Here is a 23931-nt window from a genome sequence, read left to right as displayed (position 1 = left end):
TTGGATCACACTTTTTTCTTGTTGATCAGTGATACATGTTTGTATGGATTTTCTTTTCCCATTTTGATTTTTTTTGTTCTCACTGATGTAACAAAAAAAAACTAATTGCCATTGTTGCTGTTGCTGATGTTCGTGCATAATCGAGACAAACATAACAGGATGATATGATTTTACACACGGTGAAAAAAAAACAAAGATGCTAAACATATTTCTTCATCCTCGAATTAATGATGATGGTGGCCATACTCATCATCATCATCATCATCATAATAATAATAATTCTAGCCAAAATTATTCAAGCTGTCAATAATGATAATCAAAAAAGAAATTAATAAATTTTCCTATTTTCTTTTTGTCTGTTATTTGATGATTACATAATAATAATAATCATCATTTTTATAAATAAATGAATTTTAAAAAAATATGATTCATAGTTGAGTTAGGTTAGGTTGATGACTATGACTATGACTGTGATTCATAGTAGAGTGAGGTTAGGTTGATGACCATGACTATGACTATGACTATGATTCATAGTTGAGTGAGGTTAGGTTGATGACTATGACTATGACTATGACTATGATTCATAGTTGAGTGAGGTTAGGTTGATGACCATGACTATGACTGTGATTCATAGTTCAGTGAGGTTAGGTTGATGATCATGACTATGACTGTGATTCATAGTTCAGTGAGGTTAGGTTGATGACCATGACTATGACTGTGATTCATAGTTCAGTGAGGTTAGGTTGATGACTATATGTTATAGCTGAGTGAGGTTAGGTTGATAAATATATCATATAATTGAGTTATGTCTAATCTTATCAAATCATATCAACAATCATTATCATTATCATCATTAAATTCTGATTCGACCATTTTTTTTTTTTTTTTTTGATTGTTAATCGATTGTTTATGAAAAGCAAGAAAAAACTCAAACTAAACGATTAATATCGTTATCATCATCATCATCATGATTATCATGATCAAAGATGACCATCAACATTTTTCAAAAAATTCCGATTCATATCGTCTTCTTTGTCGTCTTCGTTTATTATCATCATCATCAAAAAGAAAAGAAAAGAAAAAAAGGAAGACAATTTTCTTCTCTTTTCTTTTCTTTTCTTTTCACTATGATGATCATCATAATGTTGATCACATTCATGAGAAATGAAATGAGTGTGGGAGGAAAAGAGACACTCTTTCATAATCAAAAACTGCATCATTTTCATTCGGGGAAAAAAAGAGAGAGAAAAAATCATTTTTAATAAAGATTGTTTTCGGATGAACAATATTCATTTTATCGTTCATTTGATTTGTTGGTGGATGGTTGGAAATTATCATCATCAATTTTTGTTTCGGAATTCGAATGATAATTGTTGATTGTTGGTGACGATATTTGTGAACGGACAATTTTTTTTTGTTTGAAAACGTTCGATCGAACGTTTTCTTCCGAATAACACTTTTCTCACTTGATGATTAATATTTGACAAAATTGATTGATTTGATTTCGATTTGATCGATCTATTTTGGATCGATATTGATTATCGAAAATCAGAAAATCAATCAACAATCAAAATTCGATCGTGTGGCATTAACCTTTCTTTTTTGTTTGTTTTGTTTTGTTTATCCAATCAATCAATCAATCATCGTTCGATGATAATTTTTTGTTCGCTGTACAAAATATCTGTATCAAAATATTGTTCATGAAACTATTTATCGATTTTTTTGTTGTTGTTGTTTTTGTTGGAAATTTTATCATCGCGATGGCCAAATAAGTGTGTATTTAAAGAACCGGTTCGTCCATCCAACAATCAAAAATCATCATTATTTTTCTTCTTTCGAATAAAGTGACAAACAAATCAAAAAAATCCAAAAATCCTTTCGATTTTTTTTTTGGTGAAATTTCACTCGGTGTGTTTGACGATATTTCATTTGAAAATCACGATAATTTTTGTGGACTTTCAATTAACTTTTCATTATACCTGTCTTACACACACACACCGATCATTACCGATTATCATTATCATCGCACTATCATTATTTTCATCAAAAATCAATCAAGTTAAACACCATTCGTATTTCATAATTATCATCATCATTATCGATTATCATCGATTAATAACTGTGTGTATTGTCTCTTTTCATTTTCGTTGCTTATTGGTGATTTTTTAATTGCACAACCAACATAACTGAATGAATGATTAATTGGCCGTGAACTTTCCACGTGAATTATCGATCGGGGATTTTATGTGTGGTTTTGTGTAACATTCAGAGACAAACGAAAAAATATTATTATATTTCCGGACAACCAACCAAAAGTAAGTTATTATCTTTATTGTCATGTTTTTTTCTTCTTTGGCTAAAAAAAATCAATAAAATTTGACCTATTGAGGAAAATTGGTGGCCTTTGTTGTTTTGATGATGGCCATTTGATTTTTTTTTTTTTTTTTGGCATTCGATTTTCCTCGTCGTCACCATCATCACCTTTCTTGTTGTTGTTGTTGAAAACATATAATCAATATATCAACGGGAAAGAAAAAGTAGAAAAAAATATCAATCATAATTGGCCACCACCAATCAATCAATCAATCATCACATCCTTCTTCTTTTTTTAATAAAATAATGGTCCATTTGATGATATTGTTTTTGGTCATTGATAATTGAATTTGTCGCATCGAAATATTGGATTTTTTTCCTTGAAATGAAAAAAAATTCCACTGTTGATGCTGATACATCATTATTATTATCATTTTTTTTCTTAAAATTGACCAAATAAAAGACAAAAAAGAAACAATAATCATACGACGACGACGACGACGAATGGTTGCGACTTGATAGATTCGGTTTTTGTTTTTGTTTGTTTTTTGTTACTTGATTTCAAAGATTCATTTTTTTATCCACAATTTTTATTGAAATTTATCATTTGAAATTCATTGATTAGACGCACAACACATACAACATTTGTTGACACAGAAAACTAGATTTAAACCAGTGAAAAAAATCGAATGAATGAATGAATTTCGGTCAACAAATGATAAACAAATAATATATAATTTCTGGTGATATGTTCCATAGTCTATCTACTTCGCTGTGCTTTTTCCAAAAAGGTTTGCCTATCTTTTCTTCTACATGAATTTTCATTATTTCATCATACCGAAATGATGAGGATCGATACATTTTATTCAAAAATTTTTTTTAATTGATCATTGTTTTTTTGTTTAATACTCAGTGTTCAGTTACTAAAGAAATGCTAATTTCTTATTGATTCATTATTTGATGAACAACAATCAAGGATCGGATCAAGCTAATTATGTTATATCCTCTTACTGTTTGTTTGTGTGTGTGTGTGTGTGTGTGTGTTCAAACAAAAGTATCAAAAAATAGTTTCGGCAATCACGTGCAATCGTAACTTAACTTTTTTCTTTTTGAAAAAATAGGTCGCCCATCGAATTTGATCATCATATAAAGAAAAATCAATTAGTTTAAGGTCATTCTTATGAAATATTATCTGTCTCTTTGTGTGTGTGTATGTGTTTATGGGGATAAATATAGATTCATCAATCAATTCATCAAAATCCGTTAACTTTTTTTTTCATTTCATAGAATCTATCAACCATCTTTTGTGGTTCTAAGAAAAACCTATACACCGGTTGAATGAACGGAATACTTGATTATTAATATTCAGGATTCTACAGGTATTTCCTCACCTGTATTTTTCTTGGAATCATATTGGACATGTGCGTGTATAAGATGCTAAATTTTGCAATCATTTCATTTCATTTTTCTTGGCCGACACTTCTAATCGTTCATCGTCATCGTCATCACCATCAAGATCATCTTGTGTTAAATGAAGAAAAAAAAAGTAACAGGCATAAAATTAGCATTATACAGACTGGAAATACTTTCAGTCCATTCGACTCTTTCTCTCTCTGTCTCTGTCTCTTTGTATCCATTGATTCAATTCAGAAGATTTGGATATCGACTTTGAATGTGAAAAACTACTTCTTTTTCACTTATTTGTTGATGTTTGTGCAAAAAAAATTGATTGAAGGACATGGATCGCCGCTAGCTAGCCAGAAATTTGTTGTTTCAAAATCCATTCCAATTTCTCTTTCATCGTTTAATAATACGAACGGAGTGTGAAATGTGATGATTTTTTTTCTTTTTGGAAAGAAAATAATATCTGATAATTTCTTTCTTTTTTTTTATAGTAACAAACATCAACAAACAAACAGCCATGGTCATTCATTCATTAACTTTTACTTTTGATGATGCGGATTTCGAAATCGATTTTGTCATCGACAAACAAAAAAAAATCGCATTCGTCAAGCATTTGTTTATTTATAAATATTATTATTATTAGCCATCATTATTATCATTGATCATGGCCATTCATTATCCATTTACTTCGATGATGATCATGTCAATGTTCACGTAATCAGAAAAAAAACTAAATTCAATGATCAAATAATCAATGATCATCACCATTGCGGTTCCAACAACAAACAGAAGATTTAAGAAAAAACAAACTTAAAGAAGAACTTTGAGTTGTTGTTGTTTTCTTTGATTTTTTATGTTAATAATATTCATCATCATCCAGATACCGAATGCTTTTTTGCGAATCAAAAACACAGCTATCATTTTCTTTTTCTCATTGATTTTTTTCGTATTCCAAGGTCTGTTTGCGTTTTTTTGTGGTTGTTGTTGTTGTTTGCGATCAATTTTAATGTGATTGTAAATTAATTAATAATAATAGCTTTTGTTTGCCTGATAAAATTTCTGTTGCTAAATTTGTTGTTGTTCAATCCTCCCCTCTTCGCACTGGATATTCAATTCACTAATTTTATCTTTATTTGCTTGTTTTGTTTCATTTTTTTTCTTCAAATAGATTCATCACTGAATTCTTGATTTCACAAATCAATCCTGATTTTTGTATGTAGTGATCGATCAATTGATTTGATTGATTGGTTTTGAATTACAATTTGAATAAACGCACTCTAATCATCATCATACACATATCATCATCAAAAACAAAATATGGCGATCAATGTGGACAGTGATTATTTTGATAGTGATCATCATCATCATCATATGAATGGCAGTGGATCAAATTTAAATAGAAGTAATTCTCGTCAACAACAACAACAACAACATCGTTTATCATCATCATCCTCATCTTCATCATCACCGCCGTCGTTAATGAAAAAGAAACGGACACAATCAAACGAAATGCCAACTACAGCAACAACGACGACGACGACAATAACAAATTCGGAAAATTTTATAACCAAAATCGATAGATCAATATCATCATCGATTATTATGATCGATAATGATGATGATGATATTGTTGGTGATCCTAAACGTAATCCAATATTACCATTATCATCATCATTATCCAAATTACCATCAGTTAATGATGATTATGAACAATCACAACAACAACAACAACAACATTTAACCACAAATCTAATCATCGATCAGAATAATAATAAGGATAATTTAAAATTCAAACTCGAACAACAACAACAACAACAGCTTCAGATTACAATCGATGATAATCAACATCAACCATCAGTCAACAATAATAACAACAATAATGGTCAATATCAAATGATTGCCTTGAATGATAAACATATCGAAAATGATTATTATGATGATCATGATGATAAATTGGCAACAAAAGTAACAAATAGTGAGAATAATCATAATAATAATAAGAATGCCAAAAAACGATTCAAATTTACAATATTTGGCTATCGACCTGAACAGATTAAATGGACAAATGTAATATGGTTATTATTTACACATACATTACTTATTATTGGTTATGTTTATGTTTCGCTATATCCGGTCAAATTTTTTACTGTACCATGGATTGCAATGTTGGGGGTAGCCGGTGGTTTTGGTGTATCGATCGGGGCACATCGTTTGTTTGCACATCGTTCATTCAAAGCAAGATGGTTATTAAGATTTGGTTTGGTATTAGTCGAAACATTATCAATGAATGGTGGTTGTTATAGTTATGCACGTGATCATCGTTGTCATCATAAATTTGTCGATACAAATGGTGATCCAAAAAATGCTAAACGTGGTTTCTTTTTTGCTCATATTGGTTGGTGGATGTTGAAAAAACATCCTGAAGTTATTTGAATGGGACAAAAATTAAATCATAAAGATCTGGATGATGAACCATTAATTGTATGGCAAAAAAAGCTATATTTTCCATTATTTTTATTGGTCAGTGTTGTTGTACCAACATTAATACCGGTCTATTTGTGGAACGAAGATATTGTGATCTCATTCTTCATGTCGGCCGTATTACGTACAGTTGTTGTTGTTCATCATTTATTTACAGTCAATTCAATTGCACATATTTTCGGGATTAGACCTTATAATAAAGATATTGGTCCAACTGAATCCAAAATAACAATGTATTTATCATTAGGTGAAGGTTCACATAATTATCATCATACATTTCCATATGATTATGCTAATTGTGAAAAAAAATGGTGGGAAGTATTTAATCCATCAACATTATTTGTTGATATATGTTCAATGATTGGTTTGGCATATGATTTGAAAAAACCATCTGATCGTGTAGTGAAAGGTATTGTTTCCAGAATAGGTGATCCACGTTTTTATGAAAAAAAATTAATGATTCAAAAACCAATGCGTAAACGTATAATACAAGGTGCAACTGATTGGATTATTGGTACTGTTGTTGCTGGCTGGGCTATTTATCCACCAATTCTGTTTAAAATTGTTACTGGCCGGCCAGTTATCATCTTCTAATCAGAAAAAGAGTTTCTATCATTTTTCAACAAAACAAAAGCAAAACAAAAAACAAATTTAGTCCAAATATATTATTCATTTTGATTGATTGATTAATACAAGTCACAAACATACAAATCAACAAGCTCAATACACATCCACATAGCAAACACACCAACACACCTTCCTGGTCTTTTTTGTCGAGCTATATTTTCAATTCAATTTCTTTCAAATCTCAAACAAACAATCAACCAACAGAAATCATAACAAGAATTTTTCATTTCCTATATAGAATTTTTTTTTCCATAATTTTTTTTATTGTAATTTTAAATAATTGAATTATTTTGATGCAGATAATAATAATAAAAGTAATTTTATTAAAATATGAAGATTTTAATTTGATTTTTTAGCCAAAATCAATGAAAAAAAAATATTCAAATTATTTTTGAAGCGAAAAACAATCGATAGATGGCGACAAAAGCATTGATTTTTTTTTGTCATCGTTCGAAATTTTTTTTTATCATCAAAAAAATTTTGAACGATGAAAACAAATATCAACTTTCGGTGATTTGATTTTGATTGATTTGATCGATTGGATATAAATTGAAGAAAACAGATGCTCTGATACATTTGTTTGGATTTTTTTTCTTTAAAATTTTTAATTTTTGCAATTTTATTTCTTTGTTTTAATTGAACCAAATTCAACAAAAAACAAAACAAAAAATGTCTTCGAATACCGATTATCAACAATTTCATGCATTATCATTGGGTAAATGTATCGTAACAGATCCAATGGCTAAAACAGCTGTAAAAATGGCAACACGTAATATTGTACGCCGAATGCTTGATAATCAAAATTATCGTCGTCGTAATCGTTATCTTCGATCAAAATTTGGAATTGATTCAACATCATCATCATCGACGGAAGTTATTATCGAAATATATTCGAATCGATTATTAATTCGTAATCGTCCATCACTATTGATTGAAGATTCATCGAATGATTCCGTAATCGAATGGCAACAAAAACATATATCCAGTTGTTTTGTTTTACGTGAAGATAAACGTATCATATCGATTGTTGCATTTAATCCTGAAATGATACAAATGGAAGCCAATGTATTCATTTTGGCCGATAAACAAATTGTTCGTCATTTAATGGAAATTCTTTATAAAATGTTGATTAAAAATAATTCATTAATCAATAATAATAACGCTGATGATGATGCGAATACAAGTGGCGATTCATTGATTGATGACAAAAACGATGAAGATGACCAACCTCAAAAACATCATCATCATCATTTTCATCAAAAACAAACCTCGAATGATAATAATTTACAACAATTGATTCATCTTTGAAAGAATTTATTCAATGTTTTTTTTTAAAATAGTTTTTATTATTATTTTTCCCATCATGCAATCCCCAGAAAAACTGAATAAAATCCAAAAACTTTTTGATAATCTTTTGTTTGCATGATGATCATCAATTTGATCCATAAGAATATCGGAAATTAATACAATTTCGAAGGTTTTTCACTTTTTTTCGGTCAATGTTAACAGAAAAAAAATGAAAAAAATCTGAAAGAGAAAGTTTTCAAGAAACAAGTTTTTTTTGTTTTTGTTTTTCACCATCCGTTATCGTCGTTCGATTTGTCGAGAAAACTCAAGAAAAAACGGACGGACCTATTTGGAAGATCCAAAAAAGTAAAGCAAAAAAACAGGTTTTTTCATTTCCCCAAGTCAAGCCTTTCATCGTTATCATCGTTGTTCATTTGACTTTTAATTTTTTTATTTTGTACAGATTCGCACTTCCTGAACGGTTTACTTTTTTGCTGAAAACGAGAAGTTCGAGAGAGAGAGAGAGAGAAAAGGAAGAAAAAAAATATGAAAAAAAGTAAAGGTGACCGTGCGTATAATCCATGGTACAAAACAACAACAACATTGATGATCAGATTCGAAAACAAAAATTTTTGACTCTTAGTTTTTCGAAAATTTTGTTGTTTAAAGCATTTTTCATTTTGTCACTTCGCAACGCAAACAAACAAATATATTTGTCATTTTGAATTTATCCTTCAGCATCAAGCAAAAGCGATTAAAACGATGGAATCCAAAATTGACATATCCATTATTGATAATAATAATGTGGTCGAATCAACTGAAACCGAAACCGAAGAATCATCAGCCATCATCGATACAAATCCGAATGATATAACCATCAATACATCAATAGTGGATGGTAAAAAAAATATCTATAAAAAATTATATCATCAATTTGGTCGATTAAAATGGTCAAATATAATTATCATCATAACTATACATACATTATCGATGATTGGTTTCGTACATTTAATCCAAAATGATATTAATCGTTATACATTTATATTTTCATCAATATTGGGACTATCATCTGGTTTAGGTATGGCTGTTGGTGGACATCGTTTATGGGCACATCGTAGTTTTAAAGCAACCATAACATTACGATTAATATTAGCATTATTACAAGTAATAACAATGAATGGTAGTGCTTATAGTTATGCACGTGATCATCGTACACATCATAAATATTCGGATACTGATCAGGATCCAAAAAATCCATCACGTGGCTTGTTTTATTCACATATTGGTTGGTGGATGGTACGAAAAACTGACCGGGTAAAAATGGCCGGATCAAAATTGAATTTTGATGATCTTAAAGCAGATCGAATTTGTTGGTTACAACATCGTTTTTATGTACCATTATTTATTGTTTTCGGTTTGATAATACCAACCGTGTTACCATATTTTGCATGGAATGAATCACTATGGACATCATTTTATCTTTGTGCCATTATACGTACAACAGTTGTTCTACATCATTTGTTTATGGTAAATTCGATTGCACATTTTTTTGGTCATCGTCCATATGATTATCGTATACGGCCAACTGAAAATCGTTTAGTAATTTACCTTAGTTTAGGTGAAGGTAATCATAATTATCATCATACATTTCCATATGATTATTCATCAAGTGAAAAACAAGCATGGGAATTTTTTAATCCATCAACAATGTTTATCGATTTATGTTCCGTATTAGGCATGGCATATGATTGTAAAAAAGCATCACGTCAAGTTATCGATGGTACTATAAAACGTAAAGGTATACCAGCTTATTTTGATCCACCAAAATCATTAATATTTCGTATTGTGAATGGTATATTTGATTGGATTTTGGGTTTTATTTTTGCATTATGGCCATTAATTCCATTAATTATAATCAAATTCATTCTTGGTAAACCGGTGTTTATTTGATTCGAGCAAAACGAACGATTATATCATCCTGTTTTTGTTAATAGATGACGTTACAAGTTATCAAAAAACATTCGACGTTTTTTTTTCTAAATTTTAAATTTTCCTTTTGTTTGACGATATTTTTTCTGTTTTTCTACTTTTCTTTTAAACCGAATTTGTTGACCATGTTTTTGCATAAATCAAAATATAGACGGTTAAAATAAAATTTTTTCAAAAAAAAATGTCATTTGATTTACAAGTGTAATAAGTAAGTGTAATCTAACCTAATCTAACTTACCTTGATAGAAACAAAATCTACGAAGGTGAGTTCTAGTCAACTTAATGGATTTTTGTTTTTTAAACAAAATCATTATCAAAAGTGGACTAAACAACTCACCTTCTAATTATATTTAAATCTAATCATTATGATTTTATAGTCAAACATATTGATCTGGCCGTATTGTTACAGTTTTTTAAATAAACTGATAAGACGAACGAATGTTGTATACCCTGATGTACGTGTTTTTTCAACGAATAATATACACGTGTCAACAACAAACATTTTTTTTCAACATTCCGAAATATCAACAGGAAATTGAAATCAATTTCAGAACAAGGTCAACATCATTATCGTTGATAATTTTATGGCCTTGCTGTTAGTTGAATCAAGATTGAACCAAACAGGGTCCCTCATCCATTCATCCATCCAGTTTCAAATTTCAAAAAAAAAACTCGTCAACCAACAGTCAGTCTATGTTTTTTTTCTCCTGCATTTTTTTTGGTTTGGTTTTGTCTGTGCTTCTGTCACACACCATTTATATTGCCTGGTATGATCATCGGCATCTGCTGCTGTGTGGCTGCTGCTCAGAGAAGTTAGTTTCACGACGACAACGAGATCGATATCCCTTTGGAAACTGCTCGAACCACACTCAAACAACCTAACAGCAATCTCACAGAACAACAAAACAACAAAACATACACCGAAAGAAACTTTGCTTTTTCTTTAAATGCTTTCAAAAGAAAACTTTTATAAAGAAAAAAAGACATCTGGTCTGGTTTTAACTAATAATTTCATTGATATCTTTGCTCTTTTACTTCATCTTTTTTCTGGTCGTCTTTTTTTTGAGAATATAAATGTGTGTCACACACTGTCAACAATGTCATCCGGTCATTGTTTATGTCTGAATTATGTTTGAATGTCAACCTACCTCATCATTATCATTATCATCATCCAGAGAAAAAAATTGAAAATTAAAGACTTTTTAACAAAAAATAAACAAATATGGAACTCAAGGTAAGTTTTTGTTTGTTTTTAAATCTAATTGATTGATTGATGGCATCAAATTTTACCTTAAAAAAAAAAGGTTTGGTGTGATGGAATACAACGTATTGTTTGTGGTGCAACATCTGCAACAACATGTCAAGATGTTGTATTTGCATTAGCACATGCAACTGGACAAACTGGACGTTTTATTTTAATTGAAAAATGGAATAATAATGAACGTATTCTAGCACCTACGGATTATCCAATTCAATCCATTTCGAAATGGGGTGAATATTCAAATGATGTTATATTTGTATTAAAAAAATCGGGTGATTTATCACCTGGTTCCTCCACCAATACTAACAACCATCATCATAATAATAATCGTCATCATCATCATCATCCGACAATCAATCGACAACCAACACCAAAATTATCAAAAAAATCTGAATCAGATTTATTTAAAAATCGTAAACGTTCGATAAATCTGGAAAATGGCCATCATCATCAAACAACAAAATCAATGTCAACATTGGAAAATCAATCATCACAACAACAACAACAACAATTATTTCAAAATGTTATCAATAATCAACCAAATTATCATCATTTGGAAGATAAAGAAGAAGAAAAATTGGAAAAATCCATATCTAGTCATCATCAGAATAATGAATATTTATCATTGACCAGAGATAACAGAAATACTAATCATCATCATCATTCACATCAACGACGTCCATCTTACCATAATCATCAACAACAACAACAAAGATTATCATCACATAATCAAATGGAATCATTATATGGAACATTGTCAAGAACGATTAATAATCGTCCAAGAAAACCACCACCATATCAAGAAGCGATTGCAAAAAGTTCATTAATGAATAATGGTGTTATTATGTTTCAACAACAACCACAAGAGAATGGTCAACATCATCAACAATTATCATCTGAAGATCATCATCACAATTCTATCACAACAACAACAACAAAAAATTCTAGTCAACCATCGATTAGTTTGGTTCGTATACATTCGAAACGTCCAAATGAAATGAAACAAAATGACCATATTGTTGTTGATCATGGTGATAATCGTGAAGATGATGAATTAGATGAATTAAAAACCAAATGGATGGAACAAGAATTACTTATTAAACAATTAGAATCCGAACAAATGGAACAAGAATTAGAACATTTGATTCAAGATGGTCATCATTATTCGACTGAAATCAATGAAATTAAAATCAAATTAGCCGATTGTGAAAATGAAATTAGTCGTCGTCGTGATGAAATTCTAAAATTAATGAATAAAATTGATAATCAATTTCAGAATCAAAAATATTCGGATGATAATCAACATCAACAGCATTCCAACACAATGATTGAACGACTGAAATTATCTGTACAGGAAAAAAATGATAAAATTCATAATCAGGTAGGTTTTAATCATTTATTTTCGTTTCATTTATTTTTATCTTTGTTTTTTTTGTAGCAAACTGATTTGACAGTTATGAATGAATCATTAAAACATTTTGATCAAACTTTACAGATGAAAAACAGAATTGTCGATGATTTGATTGAACAAATTAAAGAAGCAAATGTTGAAGGTTTAGAGCTGCAAAATCGTGTTGGACTTACGACGACATCAATGATATCATTTCAAGATGGCCATGAAGAACAACAACAACAAATCAATGATAATGGTTCCAACAATATCCGAGATAATAATCAAACGATAAAATCGCCACCACCACCATCATCATCGTTATTATCATCGGCGACGAATCGAAAAATTCCTGTATCATTACATGAATTAGGAAATACTGTACCAACTAAACGTAATCCAGATGGTATTTGGGTTTAAACTTTAAACAAATGAACACTTAATTGATAATAACAACAGTATCACCTAACGTTACCTTATCCTCACCACAATTGTCTTTGTTTTTGAATCTTTTTATTATGCACATTGTGTATTTTGTTAGTCATACACTGATTTGTAATTGATTAGTGGAAAAAAGGTTAGTTTATTTTCACCTGAATGAATAAATGAATAAAAACAAAATGGATGCTTTTTTTCTTGTTGTTGTTTTTGTAACATCACCTCATTGCTTCAAGATAAACCACAATAGATCGTGGTGTTGATAACGAAATTAATTAGTGAAAAAAAAAGTTTATTTTCGAGATGAATCAAAAACGTGATTTTTTTTAAGTTAACATCATTTAAATAACAAAAAAAAATCATTAAACACGATGTGATTCTTCCAAATTCCAAGAAATCCTATTTCATATATATTTAAAAAGTTAAAGTTTTTCTTTTATGGTTGCTGTTGTTTTTATCATCCAAGTTTGGATGAATTTTTCGAAATAAAAATCGAATGTTTTTTTTTGTCGAAACAAGTTTATAAAAAAAACATCATCATCATGTCGGCGGTTCGTTTATTGAAAATTTTTCCAAATAGTCATCATTGGTCATGTGGAATTTTTTCATTAATGATTATCATCATCATTATTGTGGCCAATTATCCAACCGAATCATCATTGCCATTATTTGTCGATAATGATAATAATAATGGTGATTTAATGATCAATGCTACAGCAATGGATATTGATGATGTTCATCGTGATATTGTATGTTGTCGATAGGCCTCGAGGACAATTCAAATTTGATCTGAATTTCGTCTTTTTTTTCTAAAGTTTCAGTTAATTAAATCACGTGGATTCGAATTTGAACAACATTTTGTCACCACTTCGGATGGTTATATTCTTCAATTGGTTCGAATTATAAATCCGAAAATTATTGATGATCGACAACCGAATAAACATGGAAAACCAATCATATTGTTTCATGGATTTCAATTGACAGGATCATCATTTTTAGTGACATCGGCTGGACGATTAATGAATGATGGTCATTATTATGAATTCGATGAAAATGGTCATCTGCAACAGCCAAACGATACGGATGTTGGTAATACATTAGGTTTTGTATTGGCTGATCGGGGTTATGATGTTTGGTTAGCTAATTATAGGGGTAGTATCTATTCGAATAATCATATTAAATTTAATCCAAAAAGTATGTTATTAAATGATGAACTTACCACTTAACTTCGAATCAAAAATTATCATTATCATCATCATCATCATCAGGTCGACAATAATGTAAGGTAATGTTATGATTGATTTTTTTTCCAAAAAAAATCATCGTTGATTTTCATTTGGTATTTTTTTGTTTTCACAGTGAAATTGATGGATGATTATCTGATAACGGATCCATCGCTAGGACATTTGAATCTAATATGGGATAAACATTGCGGTCGTTTATTTAATAAACGAATTCTTGATATTCTTGCTCGCTATTCATAAAGACATTTTGTTGTTGTTTTTTGGTGATATTTTGATCTGTGATTTTCCGGGGAATTTTTCTTCACATTTCAAAGTCAGAGTTTTTGTCAAAGTTGTCCATTACTTGATTGATAGTCAATGTCACAAAACAACGTTTCCAATAAAATGACATTTAATCGATTTTTTTCGAAATAAAAATCCAATGTTTTTTTTGCAAAAGAAATCATTTTCAATCATTGACTATCATCATCATGTCGTTCGTTCGTTTATTGAATATTTTTTCCTTTATGATCATCATCATTTTGGCCAATTATCCAACAGAATCATTATCTAATCATGATGGTGGTAGTGATCTAATGATCAATGTTACAGCAATGGACAATGCTGATGTTAATCGTGATATTGTATGTTGTCGATAGGCCTTGAGGACATTCTAATTTGATCTAATTTCGTCTTTTTTTCTCTAAAGTTTCAGATAATTAAATCACGTGGATTCGAATTTGAACAACATTTTGTCACAACATCGGATGGCTATATTCTTCAATTGATTCGAATTATAAATCCGAAAATTATTATTGATCGACAACAACCGAATAAACCGGGAAAACCAATAATTTTGTTTCATGGATTTCAATGTACAGGATCATTTTGGATAATTACCGCATCGGGACGATTAATGAATGATGGTTATTATTATGAATTTGATGAAAATGGTTATCGACAACCACAACAACCGCAACAAACAAATAATACAGCCGTTGGCAATACATTGGGTTTTGTATTGGCCAATCATGGTTATGATGTTTGGTTAGCTAATTACAGGGGTAGTATCTATTCGAATAATCATATTAAATTCAATCCAAAAAGTATGTTTATTAAATGATGAACTTACCACTTAACTTCGAATCAAAATTATCATTATCATCATCATCACCAGGTCGACAATATTGGTCATTTTCAATCGATGAAATGGCATTAATCGATTTACCAGCAATTATTGATTATGTTATCGACAAAACTAATCATCAATCGATTGGTTATATTGGACATTCACAAGGAAATTTTATAATGTTGGCATTATTATCAACCCGACCGGAATATTCACAGAAAATTCGTCCATACATTGCCTTGTCACCAGTATTCTATACTGAACAATTAAAAACACCATTAAGATTTTATGGATCATTAAAAGAAGTTCTTAGGTAAGTTTTTTGTTGTTTTTATCTTTTTTGTATATCGTTAATCAACAATCGATTGTATCGATTTCGAATGATAATAATGATAATAGAACACATCCAACACAAGTACCGTTCGGTATGGAAATTCGTAAAACTTATACGGAACTATGTATGAATCCAAATACGGCACAATTTTGTCATAATGTTTATCATTATTTTCTTGGTGGTAATCCTCAAAATCTTAATATGGTAAGTTTTGATGATTTTGGTCATTTTTTTCAATGTTTTGTTTTGTTTTCCAGCATCGAATGAATGTATATCTTGCCAATGTTCCATTGGGATCATCATCATGGAATGTTGTACATTTTTTTCAAATGTTTCAACATGGTAATCCTTCACGTTTTGATTATGGTCCATTGAATAATCTTCGAAAATATGGTCGTTTAACACCGCCTTTATATGATGCTAGCCGAATTAATTTAACCGATATGGCATTTTTCTATATATCGAATGATTATTTCAACACTATGATCAATATTGATCGATTGAAAAGTAAACTTAAAGGTAATAATATGATTTATTTTTAGAGAATTATTATCCATTTGTTTCTTTGCAGTGAAACTGATCGATGATTATCTAATATCGGATCCATCATGGGGACATATGGATCTAGTTTGGAGTAAACATTCCGGACGTTTAGTTAATAAACGAATTCTTGATATTCTTGCTCGCTATCCATAGCGACATTTATTTATTCTTATTTTGGTGATATTTTTTTGATCTGTGATTTCAATAACGGTTTTTAATAAATTAAATAAATTAAATTTTCAAACATTTTGATAATCTTGATTGATAACAAAAACATTATCTGTGAATAACTCCAATTACCCATTTTTCACGTTTCCATTTATTAGTCATTCATTTTCGTTTGCATCATTTATTTGTTCATATTTTCAATATACCGATCGTGAATTCAGGGTAAATACATTCAATCAACAATAAACATTCGATGTTTTTTTCATGGCAACAACAACATTTGATGATTTTCATGTGATCATCAATTTTTTTTTGGCAAACATAGATTCTTGCTTTGCATATTTCACCAACAAGAATCATCAATGTTTGTGTGTTGTAATGAATTCGTCACCCAAATTTCATTCAAACACTGTCGACATCCATAATTTCTGAGTGTCTGACCTCGATTATCGTCGTCGTAATAATCATGATTTAGAATTTTGCGTTTGTGTTCAAGTCAATATTTGTTTAATCAATTTTTTTCATCAAAAAAAGAAAAACCGCAAACCAAAAAAAAATGTTATGGTATTGTGGATTCGATGCATTTCTTCAATTTCGTCAAAAACCTGAACAAGGTATTTTTCTTCATTCATTGGGCGATCTTATCCTAGATGATCATGATAAAATAATTCAAGCATTTATTGGTTGGTGTTCGCTGTTTCTACAAACAGCCAAAGGGCAGATTATATTTCTTGGTTATTCAAAACAAAAACGTCAAAATAGTATGACTGTTTGTTCAAAAGTACCAAAATATATTATACAAATTGAATGTGGTTCAAAGGAAACATTCCTGGTTACATTAGATTCAAAAATCTATAAATGGTATGTCTATTGATTGATAATTCTTTCCAAATTGACCATTTTTTCCCCCTGTTCCAGGTCTGGATTCAATTTCGAAAAAACATTACCCGAATTAATCGATTTTAACGAAAATACCAACAACGTTGACAGTGCGAATGATCAATCATCAAATAATCATCAAGATGATAAACAGGAAAAAAATATCAACGTCGAACAAGTTTGTATTGGTGCCGAATATTCATGTTTGATAACCGATCAACATAAAGCTTATTTATTCGATTCAACGGAGTTACGTTTGATTAAACCGATTAGCCGGGAAAATGATCAAATCATTTCGATTAGTGCTGGACAAGAACATATACTTTTACTTACCGATGATGGTATTGTTTTAAGTTATGGTAATGGTAGTCGTGGTCAATTAGGACATGGATCAATTTCGAATGTTGTTGATGATAAGGCTGAAATCGTGGAAGCATTGGAAGGAATTCGTTTCAAAGCAATTGTAGCTGGTGGTTGGCATTCACTGGCATTATCGGAAATTGGTGATGTTTATGTTTGGGGTTGGAATGAAAGTGGTCAATTAGGTTTTGACCGTTCGATGATCAAAATCGAAACCATACCAAAACTGTTGGACATATCAGAAGATGATCATTTTATTGCCATTGCAGCTGGTTCACGTCATTCAATGGCTGTTTCCGAAAATGGCCTATTATTTGGTTGGGGTTGGAATAAATATGGCCAATTAGGAATCGATTCAACACGAATTGAATTTATTGATACACCAACGGTTATACCATTCGATCATCGTGTATCGAATGTCAATTGTAAATTCTGGTCTAGTCTAATTGAAACGGAAAATGATTCTACACCCACAGATGATAATGATGAAAAAAATGTATCATAATTTTTTTAATGAAATTTTATTAATAAAAAAATCAATCAATTTTTGGATCAATCAATTTAACATTAATTTGTTTTTTAAAATTTGATTGTAATATTGATGGTTTTATTGAAAGTTCAACTTGAACTGGATCAAATTGTCGAAGACGTATGCCCGATGGTTTATGCTGAACATAACCATTTTCTTGATCAATAAGCCAACAATCTTTGTTTTTGGCAGTGGATTGATCATTACCATTATCATCGGCATCATCAAACATATAAACAACTTCGAATGATAAATGCATTATAAATATAACCAGTGCATTATTTTTTATAGTAAAAATATAACCCTTTTCATGACAGAATTTTTTTGGTGAATTTCGTACATAAAGATATGAATATAATTCATTTGATGAACGACTTGCACGACGTGCATTCATATTACGTTGATTAATATGTTGACAAATATCCGAAATTTTACGTTTACAAAGAAATTCTGGTGATTGTTGTTCAAAATCTATTGAATGACTTAGTAGACGATGTACAAGTATATCAGCATAACGACGTATTGGTGATGTAAAGTGGGTATAAATTTCCGATGCTAATCCATAATGAAAAAACGTTAGATTTGGATCCGAACCAAGTGATCCGCTACAAAAATACAGCGCTTGACTCATACATCTTGTTGTTATCATTCGAAACAAAAGATTCAGATGTTCATTCTGTGGATCGTGGATTCGATTCAAACTTTCGGATAAACTTTTTCCATCCGAAACATTAATATCGAATCCACGATTTTTAGCAGCTTGAATCAGTTCTTCAAAATTTGATTGTGCTGGTTTTGGATGTCGTCTTAGTACCGAAAGTTCCGGGAAAGTTTCATAAATTTTCTGAGCAACCGAAATATTTGCTAAAAGCATAAATTCTTCAATCATTGAATTTGTTTCCAATGCTTGTTTTTCCAAAATTATCAATTCATTTTCAGCTGTTTCGGATTCCACCTCGACAAAACGTATTTCATTTGCACTAGCCAGAACCAGTGCTCCTTTTTCAATACGTTTTGCTCGTAAAATTTTTGCCAAACAATTCAAACGTCGTAAACTTTGGGCAATTTCTCCTTGATCTTCACGATCATCAATTCTAGCCTGAGCTTCCGAATATGTTAATGATGCCCGTGAACAAATTACTGATTTTGTAAATTGAGTTTTACGAATTTCACCCGTTTTTGCATCAATCTTCCAAATACAACTAAATGATAATCGTTCTCGGTTACTGATTAATGAACAAAGATTCGAACTAAGCAAACCGGGTACCATATCAATACGACGATCAGCCAGGTAAACAGTTGTACCACGTTCACTGGCTTCACGATCTAATGCCGTACCTGGTCGTATAAAATGTGTTACATCAGCAATATGTACACCAACTTCAAGTTGATTATCACCCAAATCTTTACAATGTAATGCATCATCAATATCAGTACAACCAGGTGGATCAACCGATACAATACATTCACGGCGAAAATCTTTACGATCAAGAAAATCTTCGGGTTTTGGTATCCAATGTTCACCTTCTGGTGGTAGACAATTTAAAACTTGTGCTGAAAATTCCATATGTGGTATTTGATGTTCCAACAACAAAACATTTGTTTCAGTTTCTTTATCACCAGATTCACCAATCACTCGGCTATAATGACCTTTTGGAAAACGTGAATCACGTGGCCAACAATCAATCTGAACGAGAATTTTCCTCCCACGAATTTGTTCATATTGTCTGGTTTCAATTCGTACAAACGGTATACGTTTATCAACCGGTATGAATAGAAAATTTGTCAATGTTCTGGTCAACAATTTTGGTTCACGTAAAACACCGCAAAAACTTCGACAATTTCGACGAATAATAGCTACAATTTTACCGTATGGTTTTGGTTTCAGCAACATGGTTGTTTTTTGATCTTCATCTTTCGGTTGTTGCTGATCAACATCCATCATCAATTGATTATTTTCATCATTATCATCATCATCCATATCGGCAATCAATTCTTCATTCAATACTGTATCGGTTGTTGAGGATTTCCATTCTGATTCGGGAAGAATTTCGACAGCAACAATATCTTCATTGATTGCACGATTAATATTCGATCGACCATCAATATGGATATTCATTTCTTCATTATTAATCATAACGGTAACTGTTCCTTGAAGAAAATTATAACGATTCGAATGATAACAACCTTTATGCAGGTGTCCGGATTTAATTTGCTGTAATACTTTATGTAATGGCAGATGTTCATCATAAAGGAAATCAGTTTTTTTCATCTTTTTTATTTTACCATCTTTGTCATCGTCATTATCATTATTGGCCGATAATTTATCCAACAAACCGATTGGATTATGGAAATTTTTTACATAATCTTCAATGGAATGAATTTGAAAATGATATTTATCACTGTCACTGTTGCTATTTTTCTTCGAATCAATCAGATAAACAATTTGAATCGATTTGAAATGATTTTGTAACCATTCACATGCTTCTCGACATAGATTATCATTATATTCATCAATTGTTTCATCGTGATTTCGTCGTCTAAAATCAATTTGAAAAAATTATTATTTTGAAAATTCAGTTTTAACAAAAGAAAAAAACTCACCGAAATGTTTTACGAAAAAATTCATTATCAAACAGGTAGAATCGACGTGAAGAAAATAATTCCTTTAGTTTTGAATAGGCATTAATATTTGATTTGATTCGTTTCCAAATTGTTTGTAAAATGATCACATCATTACCGAATTCTGGATCAGCAATCACATCAATTTGATTGTTTAATGTTTCAAAATTTGGTACAACATAATGAGCGTTTGGTTCTAATTTATTCAACGATTGACGTGCACTATCCACTAGATATTCGGAAATCACCGAAAAATCTTTATCCGCCAATTTAAATCGTTTACATTCGGCACATTTTTCACGACCACAATGAATATCATCACGTAGATAACGTTCACGTACAATTCTGATTATTGAACCTTTCTTTGTTCGACGATACGATGAAAACATGAAACTCATTTTCAGTTTAATTTCCGAAAAATTCTCGGTTTTTTGATTTTGATGAATTTCGAAAACAAACAAAAATTCTCACGTGTTCATCATCATCATCATGATGCATAAACCACTTTTGGTCGAAATAGCCAAATAGCTATTTCGCGCTGTTTGAGATTTGTTCGAAAACTTTCAACTTTGAAAATTCCAAGAAAACCGAATGATTTTTTTTTTGTGGTTAATTAAATTCCGGTAAAAATGGATATCAAACAATTGGATCCACAAACTGTACGGCGAATTTGTTCTGGCCAAGTGATTGCATCAATGTCATCGGCTGTAAAAGAATTGATTGAAAATGCATTGGATGCATCGGCAACATCGATCGTTATACGATTTATCGAACAGGGAAAAGATTCCATAGAAATAATCGATAATGGTTGTGGTATTGATGCCGATAATTTTCCTTTATTATGTCGACGTAATTGTACATCAAAATTATTGGAATTTAATCAGCTAAATTCTGTAAATACATATGGATTTCGTGGCCAAGCATTGAATTCGCTATGCAATCTATGTGAACTGCAGATTCATACCCGACATTCAAATCAGCAAATCGGTACTGTTATTCAATTTGATTCGAATGGTGAAATTATCACCCGAGAGAATAGTCCACGTGAAATCGGTACAACCGTACGGTTGGTAAATCTTTTCAAACAACTTCCCGTACGAAGAAAACAATTATGTCAAAATCTTCGTCGATCATTCGATAAGACATTGGCAATAATTTATGAATATTGTATTGGTATTATTGGTTTTCGTTTGTCTACTTGGCATTATCGTAATGGTTCATATGAAATAATATTCAATAATAATGGCCAATCAATTCAATCGAATATAATCTCTGTATTTAATTTCAAACAATTTTCCAATCTAATGCCATTTCAAATTGATGAAGAAGATTTGGAATCCAGTGATAATCCAGTGATAAAAATCAGTGGTTACATTTCGAAACCGGATAAAGGTTGTGGTCGTTCACAACAAGATCGACAATATTTTTACATTAAATAATCGTCCATGTGATTTACCACAAATTTGTCGCCAGATTAATCAAATATATCGACAATATAATCGTCAACAATATCCATTCGTAGTGCTTCGAATTGATATCGAATCCGATCAACATCAATCATCAATAGATTTGAATTGTACGCCGGATAAACGAACAATTTTATTGGCTAAAAATACATTGATTTTGCAATTGATTGAAAGATCATTGATACGAATGTTTGATCGTGATGAAATGCAAATGGTAACGAATCAAACACAAACACAGATTCGTTCGTTTTTATCCATTTCTGATGGTGGTGGTGATAAATGTTCAACGCCAATTAAATCAGCGAAAAACATTGAAAATGATGATGATGATGAAATATTGGCCGATATTAGTCAGATTCGTCCATCGATTGATTCACAACCAAAACCGAAATTTGTTCTGATTCCCGAACCACAATCACAAACAACAACAGTAGAATTTAAACATCCATATTTTGAATCATTAAAACTGACCAAGCCACCACCACCACCAATGAGCAATCAACCGAAGAATGGTTCATCCGAAATGAACATGGACATTATACCGAAACGAAAAAAAACAAAACATCATCAGCAACAGCAACTACCGATGACAATAATAACCACTACCGATGATAATATCGATGATGGTGGTGATCAATCATTTCGTGATGAAATTATTGTCGATCAAACAATTGAAAATATTTGTTCTGGTTATCGTCAAATAAATCGATCATTCGACAAACAAACCATCATACAAGATGGCAGCACCACTACCAAAGTTCAAATTGATAAAAAATTATTCGAACATTCACAAATTATTGGCCAATATAATCTTGGTTTTATTGTCGTTCATTATGATAATAATCTTTTTGTATTGGATCAACATGCACTGGATGAACGTTATAATTATGAACGATTATTATCAAATCCACCAATTAGTCGTCAACGAATGGTTATACCAAAACAATTAAAATTATCAACAACAAGTGAAATGTTATTATTGGATAATCTAAAGATTTTTAAACAATTTGGATTTGATTTTAATGTTAACTTGATTGATACGATTGGACAACGTATTCAAATTACACAGATACCAATTGCAAATCGTTGGACAGGCAATGAAACAGATATTGAAGAATTGATTTCCACTTTATTCGATACACCTTCATTGGTTATTGATCATCATCATGAAACAATACATTATTCAAGATTTATGTTTAGTGGTTTGAAACGTGAAATTGCATCCCGTTCATGTCGATCAAGTATTATGATTGGTGATTATCTAACAAGGTTACAAATGAAAATGCTTTTAGCTAAAATGATTGATATAAGAAATCCATGGCATTGTGCACATAATCGTCCAACAATAAGGCATTTAATTTCATTAAATAATTTTTAATTTTTATTTGAATTTTTTATGAAAAAATAAATTTTTTTAAAGATTACAAATAACGCATGCGTTTGATGATAATTTAATCATTGTCGCCAGCGCAGACGCCATTTCCACTA

The 23931-nt window shown here is 30.6% G+C and overlaps 9 protein-coding genes across 11 annotated transcripts; 8 read left to right on the top strand and 1 right to left on the bottom strand.

Annotated features, from left to right (window-relative positions):
* The first annotated feature begins 1450 nt into the window (after nt 1-1450).
* Nucleotides 1451-6804, top strand: LOC113793912 (delta(9)-fatty-acid desaturase fat-7-like). The gene is given in 2 exon segments (XM_075824400.1): nt 1451-2315; nt 4886-6804. A coding segment is annotated over 1 exon segment (1758 nt). The 5' UTR covers nt 1451-2315; nt 4886-5034; the 3' UTR covers nt 6793-6804.
* Nucleotides 6805-7378: 574 nt separating this feature from the next.
* Nucleotides 7379-8235, top strand: LOC113793913 (uncharacterized). The gene has a single exon (XM_027343987.2). The coding sequence runs from the start codon at nt 7495-7497 to the stop codon at nt 8131-8133; it is 639 nt and encodes a 212-aa protein (XP_027199788.2). The 5' UTR covers nt 7379-7494; the 3' UTR covers nt 8134-8235.
* Nucleotides 8236-8805: 570 nt separating this feature from the next.
* LOC142646166 (acyl-CoA desaturase 1-like) lies at nt 8806-10217 on the top strand. Its single transcript, XM_075824397.1, has one exon. It carries the CDS (start codon nt 8875-8877, stop codon nt 10060-10062), a length of 1188 nt encoding a protein of 395 aa, XP_075680512.1. The 5' UTR covers nt 8806-8874; the 3' UTR covers nt 10063-10217.
* Nucleotides 10218-10546: 329 nt separating this feature from the next.
* Nucleotides 10547-13174, top strand: LOC113793878 (uncharacterized). 2 transcript variants are annotated; one of them, XM_075824395.1, is made up of 3 exons: nt 10547-11335; nt 11406-12743; nt 12858-13174. In XM_075824395.1, exons 1-3 carry the CDS (start codon nt 11324-11326, stop codon nt 13170-13172), a joined length of 1665 nt encoding a protein of 554 aa, XP_075680510.1. In that variant the 5' UTR covers nt 10547-11323; the 3' UTR covers nt 13173-13174. The 2 variants fall into 2 exon arrangements, with proteins under 2 accessions (XP_075680510.1, XP_027199754.2); XM_027343953.2 differs by having other exon boundaries at nt 10549-11335; nt 12801-13174.
* A 558-nt stretch (nt 13175-13732) lies between these two features.
* On the top strand, nt 13733-14667 carry LOC142646167 (lipase member K-like). Of its 2 annotated transcripts, none has more exons than XM_075824399.1 (3): nt 13733-13939; nt 14006-14470; nt 14550-14667. In XM_075824399.1, the coding sequence occupies exons 1-2, from the start codon at nt 13733-13735 to the stop codon at nt 14414-14416; spliced, it is 618 nt and encodes a 205-aa protein (XP_075680514.1). In that variant the 3' UTR covers nt 14417-14470; nt 14550-14667. The 2 variants fall into 2 exon arrangements, with proteins under 2 accessions (XP_075680514.1, XP_075680513.1); XM_075824398.1 differs by having other exon boundaries at nt 14006-14475.
* Nucleotides 14668-14857: 190 nt separating this feature from the next.
* Nucleotides 14858-16663, top strand: LOC113793877 (lipase member K-like). The gene is made up of 6 exons (XM_075824396.1): nt 14858-15057; nt 15123-15519; nt 15591-15855; nt 15942-16080; nt 16134-16395; nt 16448-16663. The coding sequence occupies exons 1-6, from the start codon at nt 14905-14907 to the stop codon at nt 16570-16572; spliced, it is 1341 nt and encodes a 446-aa protein (XP_075680511.1). The 5' UTR covers nt 14858-14904; the 3' UTR covers nt 16573-16663.
* Nucleotides 16664-16821: 158 nt separating this feature from the next.
* Nucleotides 16822-18382, top strand: LOC113793874 (E3 ISG15--protein ligase HERC5-like). Its single transcript, XM_027343949.2, has 2 exons — nt 16822-17448; nt 17506-18382. The coding sequence occupies exons 1-2, from the start codon at nt 17144-17146 to the stop codon at nt 18329-18331; spliced, it is 1131 nt and encodes a 376-aa protein (XP_027199750.1). The 5' UTR covers nt 16822-17143; the 3' UTR covers nt 18332-18382.
* Dis3 (exosome complex exonuclease RRP44-like protein Dis3) lies at nt 18329-21489 on the bottom strand. The gene is made up of 2 exons (XM_027343947.2): nt 20960-21489; nt 18329-20895 (listed from the first exon to the last, which is right to left on the bottom strand). Exons 1-2 carry the CDS (start codon nt 21373-21375, stop codon nt 18363-18365), a joined length of 2949 nt encoding a protein of 982 aa, XP_027199748.2. The 5' UTR covers nt 21376-21489; the 3' UTR covers nt 18329-18362.
* A 10-nt stretch (nt 21490-21499) lies between these two features.
* On the top strand, nt 21500-23855 carry Pms2 (mismatch repair endonuclease PMS2). The gene is given in 2 exon segments (XM_027343948.2): nt 21500-22410; nt 22412-23855. Coding segments are annotated over 2 exon segments (2214 nt in total). The 5' UTR covers nt 21500-21606; the 3' UTR covers nt 23822-23855.
* The last annotated feature ends 76 nt before the right edge of the window (nt 23856-23931 follow it).

This window comes from Dermatophagoides pteronyssinus, unplaced genomic scaffold (genome assembly GCF_027571235.1).
Source record: "Dermatophagoides pteronyssinus isolate colony J.1.1.1.1 unplaced genomic scaffold, Derpt_VIB-CSIC_2022.12 sq0086, whole genome shotgun sequence".
Classification (NCBI taxonomy): domain Eukaryota; kingdom Metazoa; phylum Arthropoda; class Arachnida; order Sarcoptiformes; family Pyroglyphidae; genus Dermatophagoides; species Dermatophagoides pteronyssinus.
This window is presented reverse-complemented; position numbering and strand designations above follow the sequence as displayed.

Bases quoted from the DNA above. Each gene is read 5' to 3' on its own strand.
- LOC113793877 (XM_075824396.1), top strand. From the start codon at position 14,905: ATGTCGTTCGTTCGTTTATTGAATATTTTTTCCTTTATGATCATCATC. The intron at 15,856-15,941 runs GTAAGTTTTTTG...TAATGATAATAG, and splicing joins TCATTAAAAGAAGTTCTTAG to AACACATCCAACACAAGTAC. The intron at 16,081-16,133 runs GTAAGTTTTGAT...TTTGTTTTCCAG, and splicing joins ATCCTCAAAATCTTAATATG to CATCGAATGAATGTATATCT.
- LOC113793913 (XM_027343987.2), top strand. From the start codon at position 7,495: ATGTCTTCGAATACCGATTATCAACAATTTCATGCATTATCATTGGGT.
- LOC113793874 (XM_027343949.2), top strand. From the start codon at position 17,144: ATGTTATGGTATTGTGGATTCGATGCATTTCTTCAATTTCGTCAAAAA. The intron at 17,449-17,505 runs GTATGTCTATTG...CCCCTGTTCCAG, and splicing joins GATTCAAAAATCTATAAATG to GTCTGGATTCAATTTCGAAA.
- LOC142646166 (XM_075824397.1), top strand. From the start codon at position 8,875: ATGGAATCCAAAATTGACATATCCATTATTGATAATAATAATGTGGTC.
- LOC113793878 (XM_027343953.2), top strand. The intron at 12,744-12,800 runs GTAGGTTTTAAT...TTTTTTTTGTAG, and splicing joins ATGATAAAATTCATAATCAG to CAAACTGATTTGACAGTTAT.
- Dis3 (XM_027343947.2), bottom strand. From the start codon at position 21,375: ATGAGTTTCATGTTTTCATCGTATCGTCGAACAAAGAAAGGTTCAATA. The intron at 20,896-20,959 runs GTGAGTTTTTTT...AATTGATTTTAG, and splicing joins TTTTTTCGTAAAACATTTCG to ACGACGAAATCACGATGAAA.
- LOC142646167 (XM_075824399.1), top strand. From the start codon at position 13,733: ATGTCGGCGGTTCGTTTATTGAAAATTTTTCCAAATAGTCATCATTGG. The intron at 13,940-14,005 runs GTATGTTGTCGA...TTTTTTCTAAAG, and splicing joins ATGATGTTCATCGTGATATT to TTTCAGTTAATTAAATCACG.